Genomic DNA, 19,807 nt, shown 5'->3' on the forward strand with positions numbered 1-19,807 from the left:
GGTGATCTGGAGCCTTTGGAAGCTGGTGTTGGGGTAAGGGGATGCTGCAGGCACCTCTGTTACTTTCTCCAGCTTCCCCAGGTAATTGAGCGAGCATGGGGGAGTGGCTTCAGGAGAGCGAGAGAGATGACAGGCCGAAGCTGCTTTTGGCTCCCAGTCTGGTCCCATGGTCCAAGGTTTCATACCTATGCACAGGGCATGTCTGTCATTCCGGTTCAGGTTGCATACATCAGTGACTTAGGGTAAAACTTTACTGCCTGGCTCTTGGAAGGGCTACACTTCTGTGCATGTCCTTCGACCTGCAAGCACTGGAGGCAGCCGGTGATCATAGACTCCTGTGACACCGTTGATGGAGGCACCTTTTCGGGGATCCTGCAGACTTAAATTGCAGGTATTATTGTTAAATATGTGCATTATTGTGCAAGGGCTGGGCAGTAACTAGAACTCTCCAGGTTGGTTGTCCCCAGTATCAATCCTCTGCAGGAAGTCCCTCTTTCCAGTCCATCTAACCTCCCTGTACTCCCCATTCAAGGACTTCAGAAAAAAGGTCAACTCTGGAGGCCAACAGACCCCTCTGTCGTAAATCACCAATGTCCAGAACTACTCAAGGCCAACGTCGGTCCTACCCGGTCCAGTTGCCACTGGCACTCTTTTATCTATGGAGTTCAAGGTCCAGCCCTCTCTTCTTTCCTTCAGAAACATCTAAAAACTCACCTGTGCCATTACTTTCAGAAATAACTGTAATCCTCCTGTTTTGCAGTGATCTTGCTCTGGATCCAGTCTTTGAGACTTTGCTTCGATTCAGGATATTTTGGAGAGGTTGGTACCCCTTTAGCCTCCATGGCCTTTGGTACCACACCTGTGCTTGGACAGTGTTGCTTGTGCACATCTATTTGGTCCACTGGACAGTGTGCCCGTCTCTCTTGTCTATGTTCATGAGTAGGTCGAGTCCCTCTCTTCTACAGAACATGCTTCCTGGAGCACACAGAGACCCTGAGGCTCACAGTGCGATTGAACTTTGCCTTGGGATGATATCATGCACCTTGTCCACTCTGATCATCTTTGCCATTTCCACAACCACACGCATAGACGTGCACACGCATAAATGTGCGCATGCATAGGCATGCACACGCATAGACATGCACATGCATGGCTTTCTTCTTTTGTAATTATACATCTAGATTGTCAGGTCTCAGGTGCTGTGCCTTGACCTAGATACCCGAGCAACTCAGGAAAGCCCATGCCACTAGCAGTGTTACATGAATGAGGATGTTTATGCTCCAAGCGCCCCAGGCTTTCATAACATGCAATACTTTAAAGGAGATCTTAGAAAGGCTGGTGTTACAGAAACATCTTGCAAGCCCTATTTCTACCAGGCCACCCAGCCCTTACCTCTGCCTGTACCAGTAGGCTTGTTGATTCCTGGTGAACAACCGTGACCTCCCTTTGTGCCAAGACATCTGACAATCCAGGCACTTCCTCCAACTTCGAAGCCCCTGGCTGAGCTTATATGGAATAGCGTGGCCCCAACAAGTCATCCTCTATCCAGCCCGAATGGCCTCATCCATTGTTACCTGCTGTGCAGTCGCTAAAGCAAGCCCTATACGGACAGTAGAACATAAAACCCACCGATCAAGTGTCATAAGCTTCTACAATATCATTGTGCGAATTTGGAGTCCGGTTTAGTACTGATTCTTACATTGGTGTCACTTTGGCCACTGCATTAAGAGCGGTCCATAGCACTTATAATGCGCTTCAGGTGATGTATTCCAATGGTTCTAAACATACCTCCTCACGTAAAGTATCTTGTTTACGTACTTCGCCCCTCCAAAATTCTTTAATCCGATTATTCTTTAATCAAGTCTGTTCCTTTGAGCATAACCTGGAAGGGGAAGATGGGTCAGGGCATGAGTTGGGAGAAAGTGGGGAGCATGGAACTGCCCCAGATATTCTGAATTCACCTGTCCATTGAACCTCTATAGCACACACCTTCATGTCCCCTCCTTTATGAGACACTGACTGATGGAATTCAGGCCTGCTGTCTTCAGCCAACACTCACTGTGCTCATCAGACTGTACCTCACAGCTTCTCCTTTCCTCGGCTATCAGTCTTCGAGTCAGCCTGGATGACCATCATGGTCTACGATGGTTCCACCCCTTCACCTTTACAACTCACCATCTACTCCGTCACCATATCGGTTATCTTCTAAGTTGGATGGATTCTTTTTCCGTAGAGGCTCTTTTGTGATGTGATGGATTGTGCTCTGTGCCAGACCAGTTGTGTGGTTGTCTCCTCTCACTTCATGTTGCTGCCCCACTCAGTGTCTGTGATTCTGAGGGGTAGACCGCCTCGTGGTTCGGGTGTGTGTTCTTGACGTGTAGCTCTCCTTTCCTAAAACTCTGTGTAGCATCATTTATTTTGCTTAGTTTGCTCAAGAACATGCAAGGAATTCTAAGACCTGCCTCCTCCCCAACATTAGATGGGGGTTCTGAGGCACTATCCTCTCTCTCCCTTCCATGGCCATGTGTGCACCAAGAAATCGCCTCCTTGTGTCTCAGGTCTGTTCTGTCATGAGGTGACCCGCAGTCCTGTTCTCGGAAATTTTACTGGTGCAGAAGGATGGGCAAACTGGCATGTTTTCCCCAAACCATAGGTTTACTGTGCTGCTTGACTGCCTTTAGTGTCGGTCTTCACACCGTGGGCCCCGCAAGCCAACAGTCCCCTCCAAGAGATGTCCATATTAGACTACCATAATCGGTCATCGCCTCATGCACCTTTATTTCCACATTCAATTCAATTTTCAATGTAAATATTTACTGAAAGGTAGTTTATACCATGGCAACATGAACAGATACTTACAGCATATGCGGGTTGGCACTAAAAGCAGATAGCACGAGCAGCGTTATTCACAGTGGCAAAATGAGCAGAATAAGATATTAGAATGCATTACAGAGTTTTTGTTTTGGTAGTAGGGTTGGATGTTAAGGTAAACAATTTTTAAGTATTTACATAATCTTGAAGTGAAGTAAAAAATGTCCCACTGATATCCACAACCATACAAATGCACCGCTAAATTCAGATTTTAACCACTACAAAATTAATGACCTGGGATAAATATTCGGTTCCAAACTCAAAAAGATTGACACCAAATGGAAGCTTGTTTAAATATTTGTTTTATTCCGCCATGTGGAATTGAAGGAATTGCACTTGCTCGAGCTTCCCTCCAGTCGGCGGTGATAGGGCTCCTGGTCTGGGTACCTTGTTACCCTCTGCTAAGAGTCCAAGAGAAGCCGTCACTCGGTGTCTCCCAGGGATTGGCTGCCAATCACAGTTGGACTGTCCTCCACTGGTCATCCTCCAGATCCTAAGTGGTCTTCATAGGTTGCTGCCGTCTCCTCCGCAGGGGGCCTGCCTTCCCACCAGGTTGGCTCATCTTTGTCCTTGGCTTTAGACAGCTGTAAGCAAGAAAATGTACAACTTCAAAACAGCGTTAAGGGGCGGAGGGGACAATATTAAGATGGGCCTAAATGAGGTATAGAACAGCCTTATTCGAGTGGCTTTAGACCGCTGTAAGCCATAGCAAAACCCATTGTTAGCAGGCCCATCTTTCTTGCTAAATCAGACCCATAATCACAGGTCCAGATTTTTCCCTTGCAATAGTTTTCCAAAGTCATTTATTTTAGACTTATTTAATACCGTTATTTCTAAACTTATATTTTATTACACATGTAGCTCTAAAGAAACACATAATTGTATCTATATAATTCTGATATTTCTTTTCTTTTAATCTCACTTTTTAGAACTTATTTTATCTTGAACCAAATTTGCAAGAAATTGTAGGAATTATATTGTATTTGATGCTATTATTGTAAAATTCTAAGAAGAATATGTGATCATGTACAGTAAAACAATCGTTTGCAGTATAATTCACAGCACTAGCACTTGATCAATTATCTAACTTCCATTCCCTGGACGTTGGAGTTGGATGTCCTTCCTGTGGAAGCAGATGCTGGTCGTGATTACTGCAGAGTATTTTAATAAGGAACTGTTGTGTTTAGGACAGAACTAAAGATTTGCCCCTTCCACATTGAGCATCCTGCTGCCTGATAGTCCTCCAAACCTAGTTGATCATTTGCTGATCATCATATGCCTTCCTTTTTGTCTCCCCCTTGTCCTCTGTTAATCCCTGGCCTCCAGGTAAAGGAGGTCAGTGCCGCCCAAATGTGTTCTAAAACTGGTGATCAATGTGCATCTCTGTACAATTTATGTGTAATTTGTCTAATCTCCCACTTCCATTTCTTGGAAACTGTACACTTTATATGTTTTAGCTGCATGCTGCTACTGCAAACACCCTCTTGGATACCTGACCTGCTCAGGTTGCATCTTAACACACTGTAGAACGCTCCATTACCCTCCCGCTAGGTCTGCTATAAAAGGAGCCTAGTAAAATAAAACATAGGCAATGGTATGCTCCTGATCTTTTCTTCTTTATTCGGCAGTGTGTTGGACAGCCCCAGCAGGTTGGATGAAGAGCACCGGTTGATAGCAAGATACGCAGCTAGGCTGGCGGCAGAAGCTGGAACCTCTGTAAGATATTGTAAAATAGTTAAATATTCACCTTACCTTGTTTTTATTTATTTTCTATTAGGTAATATTCAGAATGAATGTATGTCGGAGTAATCATACACTCCATTACTGATCATATCACTGTAACTATCCAGGAACTATATATATGGACAAGTAAAAAGAAAACAAGTAACTCAACTTTTACAATATGTGCAATTGTTAAGCGTAGTTTGAATTTTTAATTTAAAAAAAATGTAATTGTTGTGTTTTCATTTTGCACTAACGGGGATGGATATACTTGTTTTTATGGTATTTGTCATTTTCTATTTTATTGTCATGTTTACCTTTTCTTATATTCCTCTTCTGTCTAAGAGTGAGTCTGCCGAAGGTGTTGGTCCACTTTGCCAGCAGGTCCTTCCTTAACCTTATGATGGTTTTGTTGAGTTCTTTAGAAAACTTGTTTTCTTTATTGTCGTCCCGGATGTACAGTAGGCCACAGCAGAACCTCCTCTATAAAAGTTTGAACATCTGTCCAACATAGCCAGCAGGGCGCTCTACTGCAGACGGGCCAACCTAAATCATTATAGCCCATGTTCTTTTTTCTGTGGAACTAGTCCGTCTTAGATTGGACGCCTGAGGCTAGAACCTCTAATGTAAACAGGAAGTTGTCGTTTTGGATAGGCTTGTAATAGCGTTACTGAAAAGGGACTGGGCATGGATCTGTATTGACGGCCTGCCAAAATACCCAATACTTCTGCCTCAATTGAATTAATTAAGTTGGTCGTAAGCTACTACAATAGTGGGTACTTACTGTTGCAAGCCTGTACATCTGATTGAGACTTCTAGCTACAGATTCCATACCTTAGAATTCTGCCCAGGTCTGGCAGACAGAATGTGTGCCAGAAGGAGCATCAATATTCCAACTCCTATTTCTCTGCTACAATGGCTAACAAACTGCTTAGGTTGCCTTTCATGCCACATGCCCAACCAGAAGGGTGAAGTATTCAACATTTGGATGGGATCCATCATATCTGACAAATGAGTCTCACAGCATGTTCAAGACGGATATGCCCTGCCTTTTCTTTCCACCCCAACCACTATCCCTCCCACGCCAAAATGAATTGCGGAGGAGCATCTGTCAGCCCTGCTAGAAGGTGTGCCTGTTTCTCTCCAAGGATCCAGTTGTGAGGGTACCAAACTCAGAAAAAATCAGGAGTTGTTACTCTCGCTATTTACTCTTCCACAAAAAAGGATGGGAGTCTCAAGCCTATTCTGGACCTCTGCCCTCAGAATGCCTTCTTACGGAAGGTCAAATGTAGAATGCTCATGTTGACTCAGTTCCTGTCTACTGTGAACCCGGTCAAATGGATTGTACTTGGACTTGCAGGATACATATTTTCATAGACCCATCCTGCAGTCCCACAGGCATTATCTGTGGTTCAAGGTTTTCGAGGAGCATTCTCAGTTTGCCTTGCTACCCTTGATATCACCAGCACTCCTGGGAAGTTCACAAAAGTGATTATGATGGTCGCTGCCCTTCTTCAGAGTTCAAGAGTTCCTGTATTCCTGTAATCGACTGGTTGCTGAAGGTGGGCTTACTGCTGTCAATTGTGGAACACCTCCAGACGATTGCAAAACTCTTGACATCTTTGGGGTTCACTATAAGTAAACCAAAGTCCATCTGATACCTTTGCCAAGGTTTCAATTCATTGTGGCAATCCTGTTCACAGAGTTCAAGGGTTTTTCTCTGCAGCAGCGAGTCCAGGACATTTGGCCCATGTTTCCGATGTTTCTTGTTCAGTTCTGGATCACTGTGAGAGTGGCTCTCAAGCTTCCTGGCTCCATGCATCCACCTTGTCAAATATGCCAGGTGGGCAGACGTGCTCTGCAATGGAACTTGAAGTTCCACTGGGCTCAGTCTCAAGGCAGTCTTTCCGACATCTTGGAGGATGCAGCTAAAGACCTGCAGGGGTGGCTGATGGAACGCATTTGGTTGAGTCAGAGGTTCCTCTCCCTTAATTGCCCAGAGCTCATGGTGGTGACAAATGTGTCATTGCTCTGCTGTAGAGGTCACCTGGCTGGGGGAGGTGGAGGTCAGAGGCTCTGGCCTCCAGTGGAGGGCTGGTTCCATTTGAGTCTGCTGAAGCTGCAGGCCATTTCTCTTACTGTGAGACACCACCACCATGTGGTACTGCAAAAAACAGGATAGAGTAAGTCCACAGACGAGAAAGAAGATCGGCGCTGACTCTCGCCGCCCGACGAGATGGAGATTGGAGCTTACTATGGAGTCCTCTTAAGTATCATTTTCCACAGTTTTTCACAAACCTTTTGTCTGATGAATTCATGGTATTCCTACTATTTGGGTATTCGCTCACACAGTGCGATCAAGACGGTTTTGACCTTGCAGGATCTTAGACTTTTGTGTGCCTCTCATTAAGCGTGTTACTTGTTTATCTTTGACTGCACACCATCAATTTGAAACCTATAACTAGACGCAGCTGTCTGGTCTTTTGTTACGACTATTTTTGACGAAAATACTTATTGCACGCGCTCTGGGCGAGAAATTGTATCATAGTATCTTTACCATTTGTTCTCGAGCCTTGAAAAAGTCATGAGATGACGAAACACATGTTGGGTATGCATCATCTGGAGACTACAAAATCAATTTATCACATGTTATAATCTTTTCACATGTTATAATCTTTTGTATTGGTCAACCACATGTTTATATACATGTTAAAGTAAATTAAAAACTGTGTTTAATAGGTCAATACTGTTTGGAAACTACATTTGTAAACTTTATATTTTCTAGAGAGTGCTTTGGTGTTTTGTATGACTTATATTTTACACACTGACCTTTTGTCTCTGTGTTTTTGCACCTTTGGTAGTATGGTGCATTAACTATTACAGCACCTCCGTTCAGACTTAGCTTTTCTCTGAACTGACTACTTCTCCCACAAACTATTTTGTTGCTTCAAGAAAACGAGGTGCGATAATTGTGACCAATACTGCCCAACTTTCCATTGCACATCTCTGAAGATGGTTGGAGTTCCAGGCTTCTTGCTGATTGCAAATCACCTGACAAACTCCCTGAATGTCACAGTAGATGAACTGTGCATACATCACCTGGCAGATCACAAGTGGCGTCTGCATCCCCATGTGGTACAGGCCATCTTCTTGCAGTGGTAAGGACTTTTTCACCACTGTTGAGAAAATGCAATTAAAGCAATTTTGCTTGTTGGGGTTTCCACAACACCAAGGTACTCCTGTACACCTTCCTGCCTCTACTACCTCATGCCCCGAGTTTGAAAAAAGATTTGTGGCCTGGAGTGGGCCTGGAAGGTGTTTCGCCCAGAACTCCTTGCATGAGCATCGGTTGTACTATCAGGCTACTACCTCATCAGGACCTCCCGTCTCAGCAACAGGGCTGAATCTTCCACCCAAATCTAAGCAGTCTACACCTACATGTGTGGCAATTGAGCTGCAGCACTTGACTGCTTTTGATTGGCCGCTGTAAGCGGTGGATAACCTCTTTGTCATCAGGGACCTCTCCACAATATCCATTTATACCAGCCACTGGGACAAATTTGTAACTTGCTGCAGTATTCACAACACTGCCCCCTTGCAGGCAAAACTATTGGTCATCTTTTTGTTTGTTTGTCTTAGTTCAGCAAGACCTTGCAGTGGGCACTATAAAAACATATTTGTTGTCTCTTTCGCCCCTTCTACCTTTGCTGGACCAACGAAGCTTGTTTAATCACCTGTTGAAATGAGGTTAAAGGTTTGACACATATTTTCTCCCATGTCATTTGTAATGCAACAGTGAGACCATAACTTGGTGTTTGACATTCCTTATTTGTTCGCCCTTCGAGCCATTGCATAACTGGCCACTCCTGACCCTGAAGACCATCTTCCTCATTCTGAATACGTCAGTTTGTTCTTTGAATGACCTGCATGCACTTTCAGTACAACTGACTCACACCACCATTTTCCTGGACAAATTGGTGCTGCGGACTCTAGCAGCCTTCATGCCAAAGTCTTGACTCCCATCCGCGTTGGCCAATCGATCACTCTATATGAGAAAAAAGAGAGGGACCCCTAGATACACCAAGGGAATTGAGGTACAAATACCGGAAAGAAAGGAGGGTTCCCTTGGTCACGATATTGATTACAATGTCCACCACCTGTGTCACACACTATTTTCAAACCATGATCAGCCAATACCAAATATAACACTACCCAAAAAGATATAACATTTTTTTACATGAACATTTGTCTTTATTTATATGCTTTATGCAAGTATACAAAAAAATTCATTTAAAAACAATACATGTTCAACAATCCTGTGCAAAATACAATTGCGTCAGGGATTCTCACAAGTAATAAAGTTAAAACATTTTTAAATCATACATACACATATACACATTAAATATACAATAATTATAACTTGCATAATCGAGACAAAAAATCACAAAAGACATTAAAATTATCTAATTCAATTGTACATCGTTTTTGAGAACACCCGGGCTAATACTTGTAAATTATATTTGCACCCTTCTGTGTCTGTCTTGTTCGATTGTACTTTCCTTAAGCGTCGACGCGTTTCGATGGTTAATTTTAATTCAATACCATCTTTTTCAAGACAAAGAGAAATTGTTGCTGTCCCGATACACTATTATACTTTGTCTACCATCAAAAATTCTTTAATCCGATACAGAGTTGCCTGCTTTAATGGGACATATTTTCCTCAGCAATTCCAATCTGTCACTCGGTAGTAACTGCTATTTGGTTGTTTATACCAGGAGTTCCTAATGGCTATGTGCTCTTTCAAAAATGTCTGTGATGTTGCTTTATCCGTCTAATAGTATTCACTGCAATATTGTTGCTGTGTCCCCGATGTCTCCTCATATCGAATTTCACTTGATACCCTGTAACTTTTGTATAACTTCGTGGTTCTAATCTTGCGCGTTTCTTATAACGGCCGCACCTTTGATAAACCCACGTTGTGAATATCGTGACCCCGACTCTGATATCGTCGGTCTAAGCCTCAATTTCGGCGTAGGCGAGGACAAGGGAGGACATAGGTAGGTGCTGCTCGCGCTTCCATTACATATTTATTTATTTGCGGTATTTGTAGAGCGCGACACTCATCCCTAGGGATACCACGGCGCTATGAACCAGAAGGGACTACTGAAGGCATATGCTGAGAGGTTACGCTTTGGGGAAGAGGTGTGTTTTCAGTTTTTTTCGAAACTGAAGGTAGTTCGTGGTGTGTCTTAGGTCGATAGGCAGGTCATTCCACCTTTTAGCTGCCAGGTAAGAAAAGGAGCGACCGCCTGTTCTGACTTTATAGATTCGTTTAGTTTTGACCAGAGCTGATTGACTTGACCGTAGATTCCTATTGGGAAAATAGAAATCGATCTTCCCTTGAAGAATTGTGGGGCAAGTTTTATGTAAAGCTCTGTGCGCATGGCTAAGCAGTTTGAAGGCAGCCCTCTGGCGCATCGGGAGAAAGTGAAGTTTCTTTAAGCATTCCGATGCCGAGTCTTGTTTGCCTTTATTGCAGACCAGTTTGGCCGCCTGGTTTTGCAAGACCTGTAGGCGGGAGAATAACTGTTCATTCATCCCTTCGAATAGTGCGTTGCCATAGTCTAGGCGGCTGACCAGTAGGGCCTGTGTGACTGAGCGTCTGCAGTCCAGGGGTATCCAGGGAAATATCCTGGCGAGAAGTTTTAGTATGGCAAAGCCCTTGCCCCAGAGGGAACGGACGTGATCCTTCATGGACAGGGCGTCATCCATTATGATTCCCAGGTTCCTGGTGTGTTGTTTGGGAGTGGGGGCCAATCCCAATGAGGGTGGCCACCATGTGGCGTGACGTCCCACATACGTTTGGCTCCACCGAACAGGAGAATCTCCGATTTGCCTGCGTTCAGTTTTAGGCAGTGGTTGTGCATCCATTGGGCTATCTCGGAGAGGCAGTCATGTAGCTTTTTTCTGGTTGTCTCAAGCCCTTCGTCCATGGCCACCATCAGCTGTGTATCATCCGCGTAGGAGCAGATGCCAATGCCCCACTTCCTTCCAATGTCAGCAAGAGATGAAATATAGACATTGAAAAGAGTGGGGCTCAGTGAGGCCCTCTGAGGGACCCCGCAGCTGATGGGGTTGGGTTTTGAGTGGAACTGGCCCATATGCACTGCCTGAGTGCGATTGCTCAGGAAAGATTGAATCCAGTTCAATGCTGTAGATTGAACTCCCTTGCTCAGGAGTGTGTTCAGCAGGCAGTCGTGGGATACCGTGTCAAACGCCGCTGACAGGTCAAGCAGTATCAGTGCCACTGCTCCACCTTAATCGGTGGAGGATCTGATACTGTCCGACACTGCCAGCAACATTGCCTCGGTACTGTTGTTCGCTCTAAAACCAGTTTTGGAGGGATCCAGAAGAGAGTTGTTTTCTAGATACTTAGTCAGTTGTACGTTGTCCAATTTCTCCAAGGCTTTGGAGAGGTAAGGGAGCTAGGAGATAGGTCTGTAGTTCTCTGGGTTTAGAATATCGGATCCCGCTTTCTTCAGGAGGGGGGTCACGGAAGCGTGCTTCCAGGCCTCAGGAAAGGTGGCAGTGACTAATGATTTGTTGAAGAGTTGGGTGATCAGGGGGCAGAGCGTGGGTGCAATTTTTGAGAACACAAAGTGGGGACAGTGGTCCGAGGGGGATCCAGATTTGACTGTGTTCAAGACTGCTAAGATCTCGTCTTCAGAGAGTGGTTCAAAACTGGTTAGGCGGGGTGCATTGCCTGAGTCTGATTGGTCTTTGCATCTTTCTGATGACATGGCAGTTTTGCATGGGTTGTCTGGGGTGTTGAAGGTATTTCGGGGGGTGAAGGTGGAATATATTTTCTTGATTTTATCAGAAAAGAAGGTGCTAATACTCTCGCAAGCCTCACTCGAGGGGGTGAGGGTTTGTAAGGTGCTGGATGGTTTACTGAGCTGCTTCACTATTCTGAACAGTTCTTTTGCTGAGTTACTGTTTTCTTGAATGTGTTGGGTAAAATAGACCTTCTTTGCATCTTTAATGGCCAAAATATATTGCTTCCGTTTATGGACATAATTTAGTCTTGCTTCACTGTCTTTCGTCTGTCTCCATAAATGTTCATTTTTTTGGCATTCCTTTTTAAGATTTTTTAGGTGGGGGGTATACCATTTCTCGGTTATGTTTTTTTTTCTGGATTCCCGCATGGGGGCTAGTTCGTCTAATGTTTGCCGTATTCCGGCGTCTAATAGGGCGACGTCGTTGCAGACAGGGGAATCGTCCGGTAATGTGAAGTCCGTCTCTCGAAAAGATTTCTCAAAATTTGATTCATTAATTAGCCTCCAAGCTCTATTGGAGATGAGAGGGGCTGTTTTGGGCTTCAGGGGTTTACCGGGGAGGTTAAATGAGAAAGATATCAGGGAGTGGTCTGACCAGGATAGGGGAAGGACTTCTCTTATGTCGGTGGATTCGATGTTGGTAAATAGTAGGTCTAGGAGGTGGCCAGCTAAGTGCGTGGGGCCCACTATCCACTGTCTCAGTTGGAGAATTCCCATGTCGTATTCCAACTGGGAGGTTCCTGGGGCATCCGTTTTCTCATAATGGATGTTGAAGTCGCCAACAACCATGTCGTTTTTGTTTTTTAGACAGAGTGGTAGCAGTTGATTCAATAGTTTGGCGCCGAGACTGGCTTGTTGTCCTGGGGGATTGTATATAACTGCACTGTAGCAGGGTTTCCGTTCTCTCACAGAACTGTGCATAGAGATCTAGAACCTCAGTGAGTTAGGATGATCCAAAACTCATCTCAGTGTCAGAAATCCCCTTACCTAGCTAGCTACAGTGTCTCATGGATCATTATGGAATGATGCATGTCTTAGACAAACCAGAACATGATCTTTAGAATACCTCAGGAATCGTGGAACACATGAACACTCTTTCGTTATATAATCATTTCAAACCAAAACTGAGAGTCAAAGAACACAAGTGCAAGTTTGAAATATTTATTATTCAATGCAAAGTTCTCAAACGCAGTATCTTGTATAATACCAAAATGCAGATTATAAAAATCAGAGTCAGCAGCATAGTCACTAATCCATAGTAAGCAAAAGGTGATAGCATGTTATAATGCAAAATCTATAGAAATCTATATCACCTATATTTCGCGCACCCTATTTAGCATATTATTTTATATCTAAGAAGGTCTCATTCGGGCTTTAGCAGGGCGGCCCCATACCTCTCAATGTCAGTAGGAGCAGTTCACATCAACAGCTACCAGCTCTCTTCATGCGCAGCACCAAGTGTCTACGTTCATTCCGTGTAACTCTATCTTAAACCCGCGTAGAGCCCAAAATGTTGGCATCACCATTATTTGTGTTATGTCTAATGTGGTGCGAGGATCAAGCCTCCCAGCAACCTTGTGTTAGGTTAATTTTAGAGTGTGCAGCTCTCAGTGTGCAGACAGTTGTACCAAGTGTACCAGGCAAAGCTGATAGCATAGAAATAACATATTATTCTCAAATAAACCACCTCACCGCTTCTAGGGTGAAGGCGACAACAACAAGTATGTGTCGTGTGCAAAACTGAAGCCGAAGGAAAAAAGGCTGTTTAAACATGTAATGCACTCATGCTAACTTAACGCAATATATGTAATGAAGTATCCATATGACACCCCCCCATTGGTCCGAGCACCGTCAAACATAAGGGAAAAGGCAATACTATATCAGATACAAAGATTGAAAGCAAAGTTCAATAATCTTGAGCTAAAATAAGCTAAAAAATATGTATGAATGAATATGTACGAATGCCTACAGTGGCCTCAAGTCTAAAAATAAAAACAAAACTTTCGAACCAAAAGTTATTCGCCAGGTCTCAAAATTATGAAATGTAGGACCAGGCCGCATCAATCCAAATGTCTGTAAGAGAAAAAAAAAATTTTTAAGGCACTTATCCGATATCCAAAGTCATGTGCCATGTTGACGTTATCCTCAGCGACATCACGTGACTATACTCTCCATCAGCTGAACGTAGTCCATCCCTCCAATTCAGCGAGGGGAAAGTCATATTTCACCACAAAGCATTCCTCCCAGGCATCTCACGATTGGAAAGTATATGCAAAGAAAGTTGCAACAGCCTCCAGCATGAAATCACTGCCATCATCCGAAAACAGTTCTGCAATCCAATTTAGCAATGGGAAAGAACATACGTGCTCCTCCAGCATCGGATCCTCCTGTAACGTCAGAGGACAACTCGGTGGGTTCACCAGATCGCTGTGTGTCAGAAAGGCATCCGCCGCTGCAGAGATCTCCCATTGGCCCAGAACTCCATTTATTGCTGCCAAGGCCATAACTCTCTCGCCAGAACAGATCAACTCATGAGCCACCACGGGACGCATTAGCTGATCAAAATCGACGTCAGGAGCAGTCCTCAAGCATAGGCACAAATCAATGGCCCAATCGAACTCGCAGCTCAGGCAGTGAAACACAGGTTGGACACACGTGAAGTCGGTGAACCGAAATGACAATCTATAGGCCGTGCTTAATGCTGCAAGCGGCAATGTTCCATAGTAATTGAGCATCCGATTACGGCACAGTGTCAGGAGGCGTTGAACGGCGTCTTGCGCAGGATGGGCATCCATGTTTTATGAAGAAAAACACCAACAGAATGCCTGCGGCTACAGCCAGTAACACAGGTAGTCCACCAAACAAACTCGAAAAAATAGTGTGGAAAAACGTGGGAATGATACCAAAAACCTTTTCAAACGTAGTCACGAGGCCACTGCTGACTAACTTGAAAAAATGTGCCAGCCCAGTCGTTGAAGAAGCATTAAATATCTGGTGTACCAGCTCGCAGAAATGAAACGGCAAATCAGTATTTAAAAGCGCCTGCACCTCTGTGCGGGTGTTGGCTATGTGAAGGACATAAGTTTCCCGGGCCGAACTCAGGGTCACTTGTTTTTGAGACAAAAGGGCCCTTATTCTGCTTAAACCATTGAATTTTGCTTCCAAGGTTGGAATCCGTGGCCAGATGGAGACATCTGAAGAACCATGCGTGGGTGGGTATAGAACATTCTTGCAGCACACTACACGCTCTGATACAGTTACCACATATGCCACACCAATTAATAAACCACAACATAATTCGTTGTTTAAAAGCAAATAACTACCATTAGCTAATAATGTAAATGTGGGAACCACTGCTGGAACTGGCGTGCCTTTTAAAACACATGCTAAATTTGGGCGGTCCTGATTACAAGAACCGTGTAACTGAATGTGTCTGCATATTAATGAATGGTCAGGTGACTGTGTGCATTCCTCACCATTAAGATTCACTTCTTTCCCATCCTTCAGACATCTGTATGTGTATGGTAATGACCATGCCTCATGTAGGAATGCATTGCCTAGTGGTTCATATCGTCCTATAGCAATATACCGCATACAGTTAGTAAATTTATATAAAGGAAATGGTAATGTAATTAAACCATGAATAAGCCACGTGGCAGTAGTGGTTTCAGCAACAGAAAAAGGCAAGGATTCTAGCTTCTCAATATGTAACATAGAAAATGATGCATCACGCATTGAAAGCATGCGCTGTTTTTCAGTAAGATTAAAAGGGGCGAAAAGGGATGAAACGTTCAATGAGGTCCAGGGAACTCGACCAGCCTTAATTGTCTGTAGAGTCCAGGCAAACTGCATTACAGAACGCAATTGATTTTGACCATGGTATAACGTGGACACTTCATCATGTACAATATCAACAACAGAAGAAACAATATTATCCAATGTGTAAATTCTGGAAGAAAGCATGTTAATACTGTTATCGACCACTGCAAGCACCTTTTCCAAATTTGCTTGATCAATAGCTCTCAGGCGTTTAGCTGCCTCAACTTGTGAAAATTTCCAAATCTCATTGTATATAGCATAAAGAAAGCGTTTAGATCTACCCCTAGCTGGGCCTTTTATAAAATCATTTAGGTCAATATTTTCATTCAACTGGGACAGATGCAGTTTAACTGCAGCCAAAGTGGAATGTTGTAACCAGTTCTGACACAATTTGCCTACTGAATAAGTAGTAACAGTGTGATCCGTTTCAAACCTGGGATCCGGCCTGATGTGTGTAAAACCTTCAGACAAACCCAAAAAACGACGTTGGCAAGCATCAGAGCTTTTTTGCCACAAAAGCCACCCCTCTGGATCAAAATGGGAAATATTAAAAGAGGAATTCTGTAAAAGTGTTTGTATCCCACTGATGGATAATGTAGTGTAATTACTCCAACCTGAATATTCTTCCAAGTCAGGGATAGCAGGGGTATTTAATTTTTTAGATGTAGCCAATCCAAAACATGTTGTTTGGGAAATAGTTGAATTTAAAAACAACATGTGATTCGGGATGAGACATGCACGATGCAAAGCCTCAGTGCCTCGTACCTGCCAATCTTTGGTACCCCAAACCGATTTAAGGTCAACAGTATCCTTCCATAACTCATAGCCATCCACAGATAACCTTTCTAGAAAGGACTTTGAATACAACAATTTTGTGTCAGTTAGCCTAACTTTGGGCATGAATTTCTGGTTCACTTTAAAATAAAACGACTCAGGATTTGAATGATTAAAATCTGTAAAGTAAGAGTATTTTCCCAGAAATGTACTTGAGCTCCCCTGTAAAGGAGTAGGGCAATGTTCCCACTGAGTGTAATTCACAGGAACGCTCCTGGAACTTGTCTTGTGTAAGAAATGATTTCCATAATGTTGATAACAAAACAAATCACCATAATTGACAGAATCTAAGTACAAATCCTCAGCATCAAAGGCCGAATAATATTTCAAATCAGAGAACAATGCTTCTACAGCCTAAAGATCCCAGTCATCAGAACGTATATCTTGCTTAATCACATCTCCCATGTTTACTCTAAGCACATTAGGAACATTAATAACTTCTGTGGGGCCATGTATCTGAAACCTAACCGCATCCCACACAATCCCATCAAGGACAGGCCAAGCAGTAATTTCTACTGTTTTTAAGTCTCTCTTTAGTCTTTGTGCTGAATGAGAGGAGGAAAGAGGGGCCAATGTTCCATTAAGGTACCGAATTCCTGTTCTTTCTATCACATAATGGCCATCGATCAAGCGGAAAAAATAAAACACAAAACCAATTGACATAAAAAGATAAAATGAAAATAGTATCAGCCAAACGTATGTCCAAGGTGGAATTAGAAAATGTTTTTTAAACAACGTGGCATATTTTGCAATAGTCGATGGTTTCTTTGAAAGTTCCGAATCAGAGTCAAAAGAGAATCTGGACTGGTTAGCCAAACGGGCATGTAGATCGGACATAGATAAATCAGCAGGATCTGCATAGGTCAGCTCATCAATGTTAGCAAGAGGAATAGTATTTAATAAAGGACTGGATAAAGCAGGCATCTCGAGGGACACCTCCTGATCTGTACCAGATGTAATAGCCAGCACAGAGTTCCTCACCATGGAAGGACAGGATGCAGCCGGTGTCATGCTATGAAGAATCGGCCACCCTGTGTGTCTTGACATTGTCAATAGAAATAAATCTGTTTTCTTTACGACCTGGAAGTGGTGGTAAAATGACTGTTCTTGTGCCCTTCACTCCAAGGACTCGAACCGGCGGTCGATATGAGGGACCAAACTCTTTCTTGTTATCGATCTTCTCTCGAACCAGTTCTCCAACTTGGGGTAGCCAGCCAACTACCGGGATCTGCAACGCATCATCCGATGTGGAGGGCAAGTGTTCCTTTGCAAGACTGTCTCTGGTCTTTTGTAGATCCTGTAAAACATTGCAATGTTCATCTACGTCAAAGGCCGCGGCCTGGGCCTGGCAGTCTGCACCATCAAGGTCAGGGACGTACATCTTGATACCAAAGAGCATTTCGTATGGGGTCCGCCCACCCAGAGACCTTCTAGGGAGATTATTAAGCGCACGCTGCACGCCATAGAGGTGGGTCAGCCAGTTTCTACCAGTGCCTATAACACGGGCTGTCAAAGATTGCTTTAAGTCGCGGTTCATTCTCTCTACTACAGAATTGCCCTCAGGCCTGTAGGGACTTGAAAACTTCACCTGTACTCCCAACGAAACCATAGCATCCTTATATGCCTTAGAGGCGAAAGCCGGATCCTGGTCCGAATGGAAAGTACCACAAGCAAAGATTCCCACAAAGACACGCAAATCCTTAATGACAGTTCGCGAATCAGCGCTTCGATGCGGCCATACCCATACAAAGCGTGTGCATGAGTCAACTGCTACTAAGATGTATTTATACGCAGTATCAGAAGAAAAAGGACCGCAGTGATCCAAATAAACGCAACCAAGCGGTTTATTAGAGATGCACAACTGTGTCTGAGGCGGACGCGCAGCAGTAGAAGGCTTAATCTGCTGACAAATGTCACACATAAGGACATAATCGCGCGTCTGTTTGTACAGTCCCCGCCACCAGAACCTCTGTTGTAGCTGAGATACAGTGGCTGAGACGCCCGCATGCGCAGACGCCACACCTTCATGAGCCGCTGTAATCAGAGAAGCTCTGCGATCCGAGTTGGGAACTAAACGCTCTCCAACTTCAGGAATTTTCACATAAGGAACCTTATCGGGACTTAAGTGGTATGTGTACTTCGAAGGGAACCCCGCAGGATATTTACCTCCCTTCGCCGTGGCAGCAACAGCCGCCAAGATGTCATCATCTATTTTGCTTTTGGACCTTGTGACTGCTGCAACTAAGTATTTTGATACCGCTGACTTCGCTGCTTCATCAGCAAGCGAGTTGCCAACAGCGTGGACTCCCACGCGCTGGTGGCCGAGAGTATGAATCACAAACACGAGCGGCAGTTTCTCTTTAAGTTCCGCCACTTGGACCCAGATCATTTTATGTTTTATTGTGCTACCTTTGGAATCACGAAAATCATTCTGAATCCAAAAGAACAAGTTCTCATTGTAAGACTGGACACAGTAGTAAGAATCACTTACGATTAAAGTCGTCACACAAGGATCAGCGTACTCCAATGCAAGCATTAGAGCACGCAGCTCAGCTAATTGTGCGGTGCAGTCCCCAAGCGTCTGCGTGTGCACGACGCTGGACTTGAACTCATCGTTCACCATGGCACCGACCACAATGGCGCAAGCGGAAACGTAGGCATGTTTAGAGCCATGCGCAACCTGCGCCAAACCATCCGTGTAAATGATACAGTGGAAATCCTCCAACGGTCGCATTGCTAAAGGAGCAGGATGAACAAATTCATACTGTAAATACTCCTGCGACCGTAAAGCGGCGTCAAAAATAAACGTGACATCCTGAGATGTCAAGGATGTAGCCCACTGAATCCACCGAGGGTGCAAAGCTTTAGAATTTGGTACACTGGCTTTCGTGACCGCCTCCAAGGCCGGACACGGGGTAACAACCAACATGCGCTTTCCCTGCGACAGGGCACGTTCTTTAAGAATTGCCATCTGCACTGCCGTTAAAACTTTCTCCACAGTGGAAAATCGCAATTCAGCCGAAGTGTACAAGTGTGACTTGTAAGCAATAGGTACAGTATCCCCCTCATTAAAAGTCAGGTACGTGAAACCCACCGTCCCAGGGATAATTCTTATCACCAGGTTGGTCTGGTTATCACGGGTCTGTAAGTAGTCAGAAGTGAGCAAATCAGCCTGCAAGGACTGCAGAATGGCTGAATGCTCAGGCAGCCAGCATGATTTGGAAAAAGATGGTTGTACCAAGGCATATAAAGGCTTGATACGCTGGGCATATTCCGGAATGTATGTCCTCCCGAAATTTAAAAAACCCAGTAAAGACTGTAATTTTTTCAGCGTTGTCGGAGAGCGCAACTGCGCGCACTTCTCCAGGAAGTGAGGAGCCAATCCCTTTCCTTCATGGTTAAGTTCATAACCTAGAAACAACACTGTGTACTCCGCAATGTGTGATTTTGCAAAGTTAAACTTGTAACCCATGTCTGCAAAGTTACAAATTATGCTGTTTACACGACACAGATGCACCCAAAGTTCGTCGTCTGTGAGATAAATGTCATCCACATACGAACATGCAACTGGATCGAAACTCTCCAAAAGAGAGACTATGCGGGCGGAAAACACCCCAGGACTATTTTTATATCCCATTGGGAGTCGTTTAAACATTTTTTGTACGCCGCCGCATGTAAAACTGGTCCATTGGGAACTTAGACCATCTAATCTATGTGCATAAAAA

General features: G+C 44.1%; 1 protein-coding gene across 4 annotated transcripts in view; it reads left to right on the plus strand.

The window, feature by feature from the left end:
• The window catches only part of DTNB (dystrobrevin beta), a 1,293,049-nt gene that overhangs the window by 1,015,195 nt on the left and 258,047 nt on the right, over positions 1-19,807 (plus strand). For all 4 annotated transcript variants that reach the window (XM_086928107.1, XM_086928108.1, XM_086928109.1 and 1 more), the window contains one exon: positions 4,500-4,587. In XM_086928107.1, coding sequence (XP_086784233.1) covers positions 4,500-4,587 — 88 coding nt within the window. The remainder of the gene's footprint in view (positions 1-4,499; positions 4,588-19,807) is intronic.

Source organism: Lissotriton vulgaris, chromosome 6 (genome assembly GCF_964263255.1).
Source record: "Lissotriton vulgaris chromosome 6, aLisVul1.2, whole genome shotgun sequence".
NCBI lineage: Eukaryota > Metazoa > Chordata > Amphibia > Caudata > Salamandridae > Lissotriton > Lissotriton vulgaris.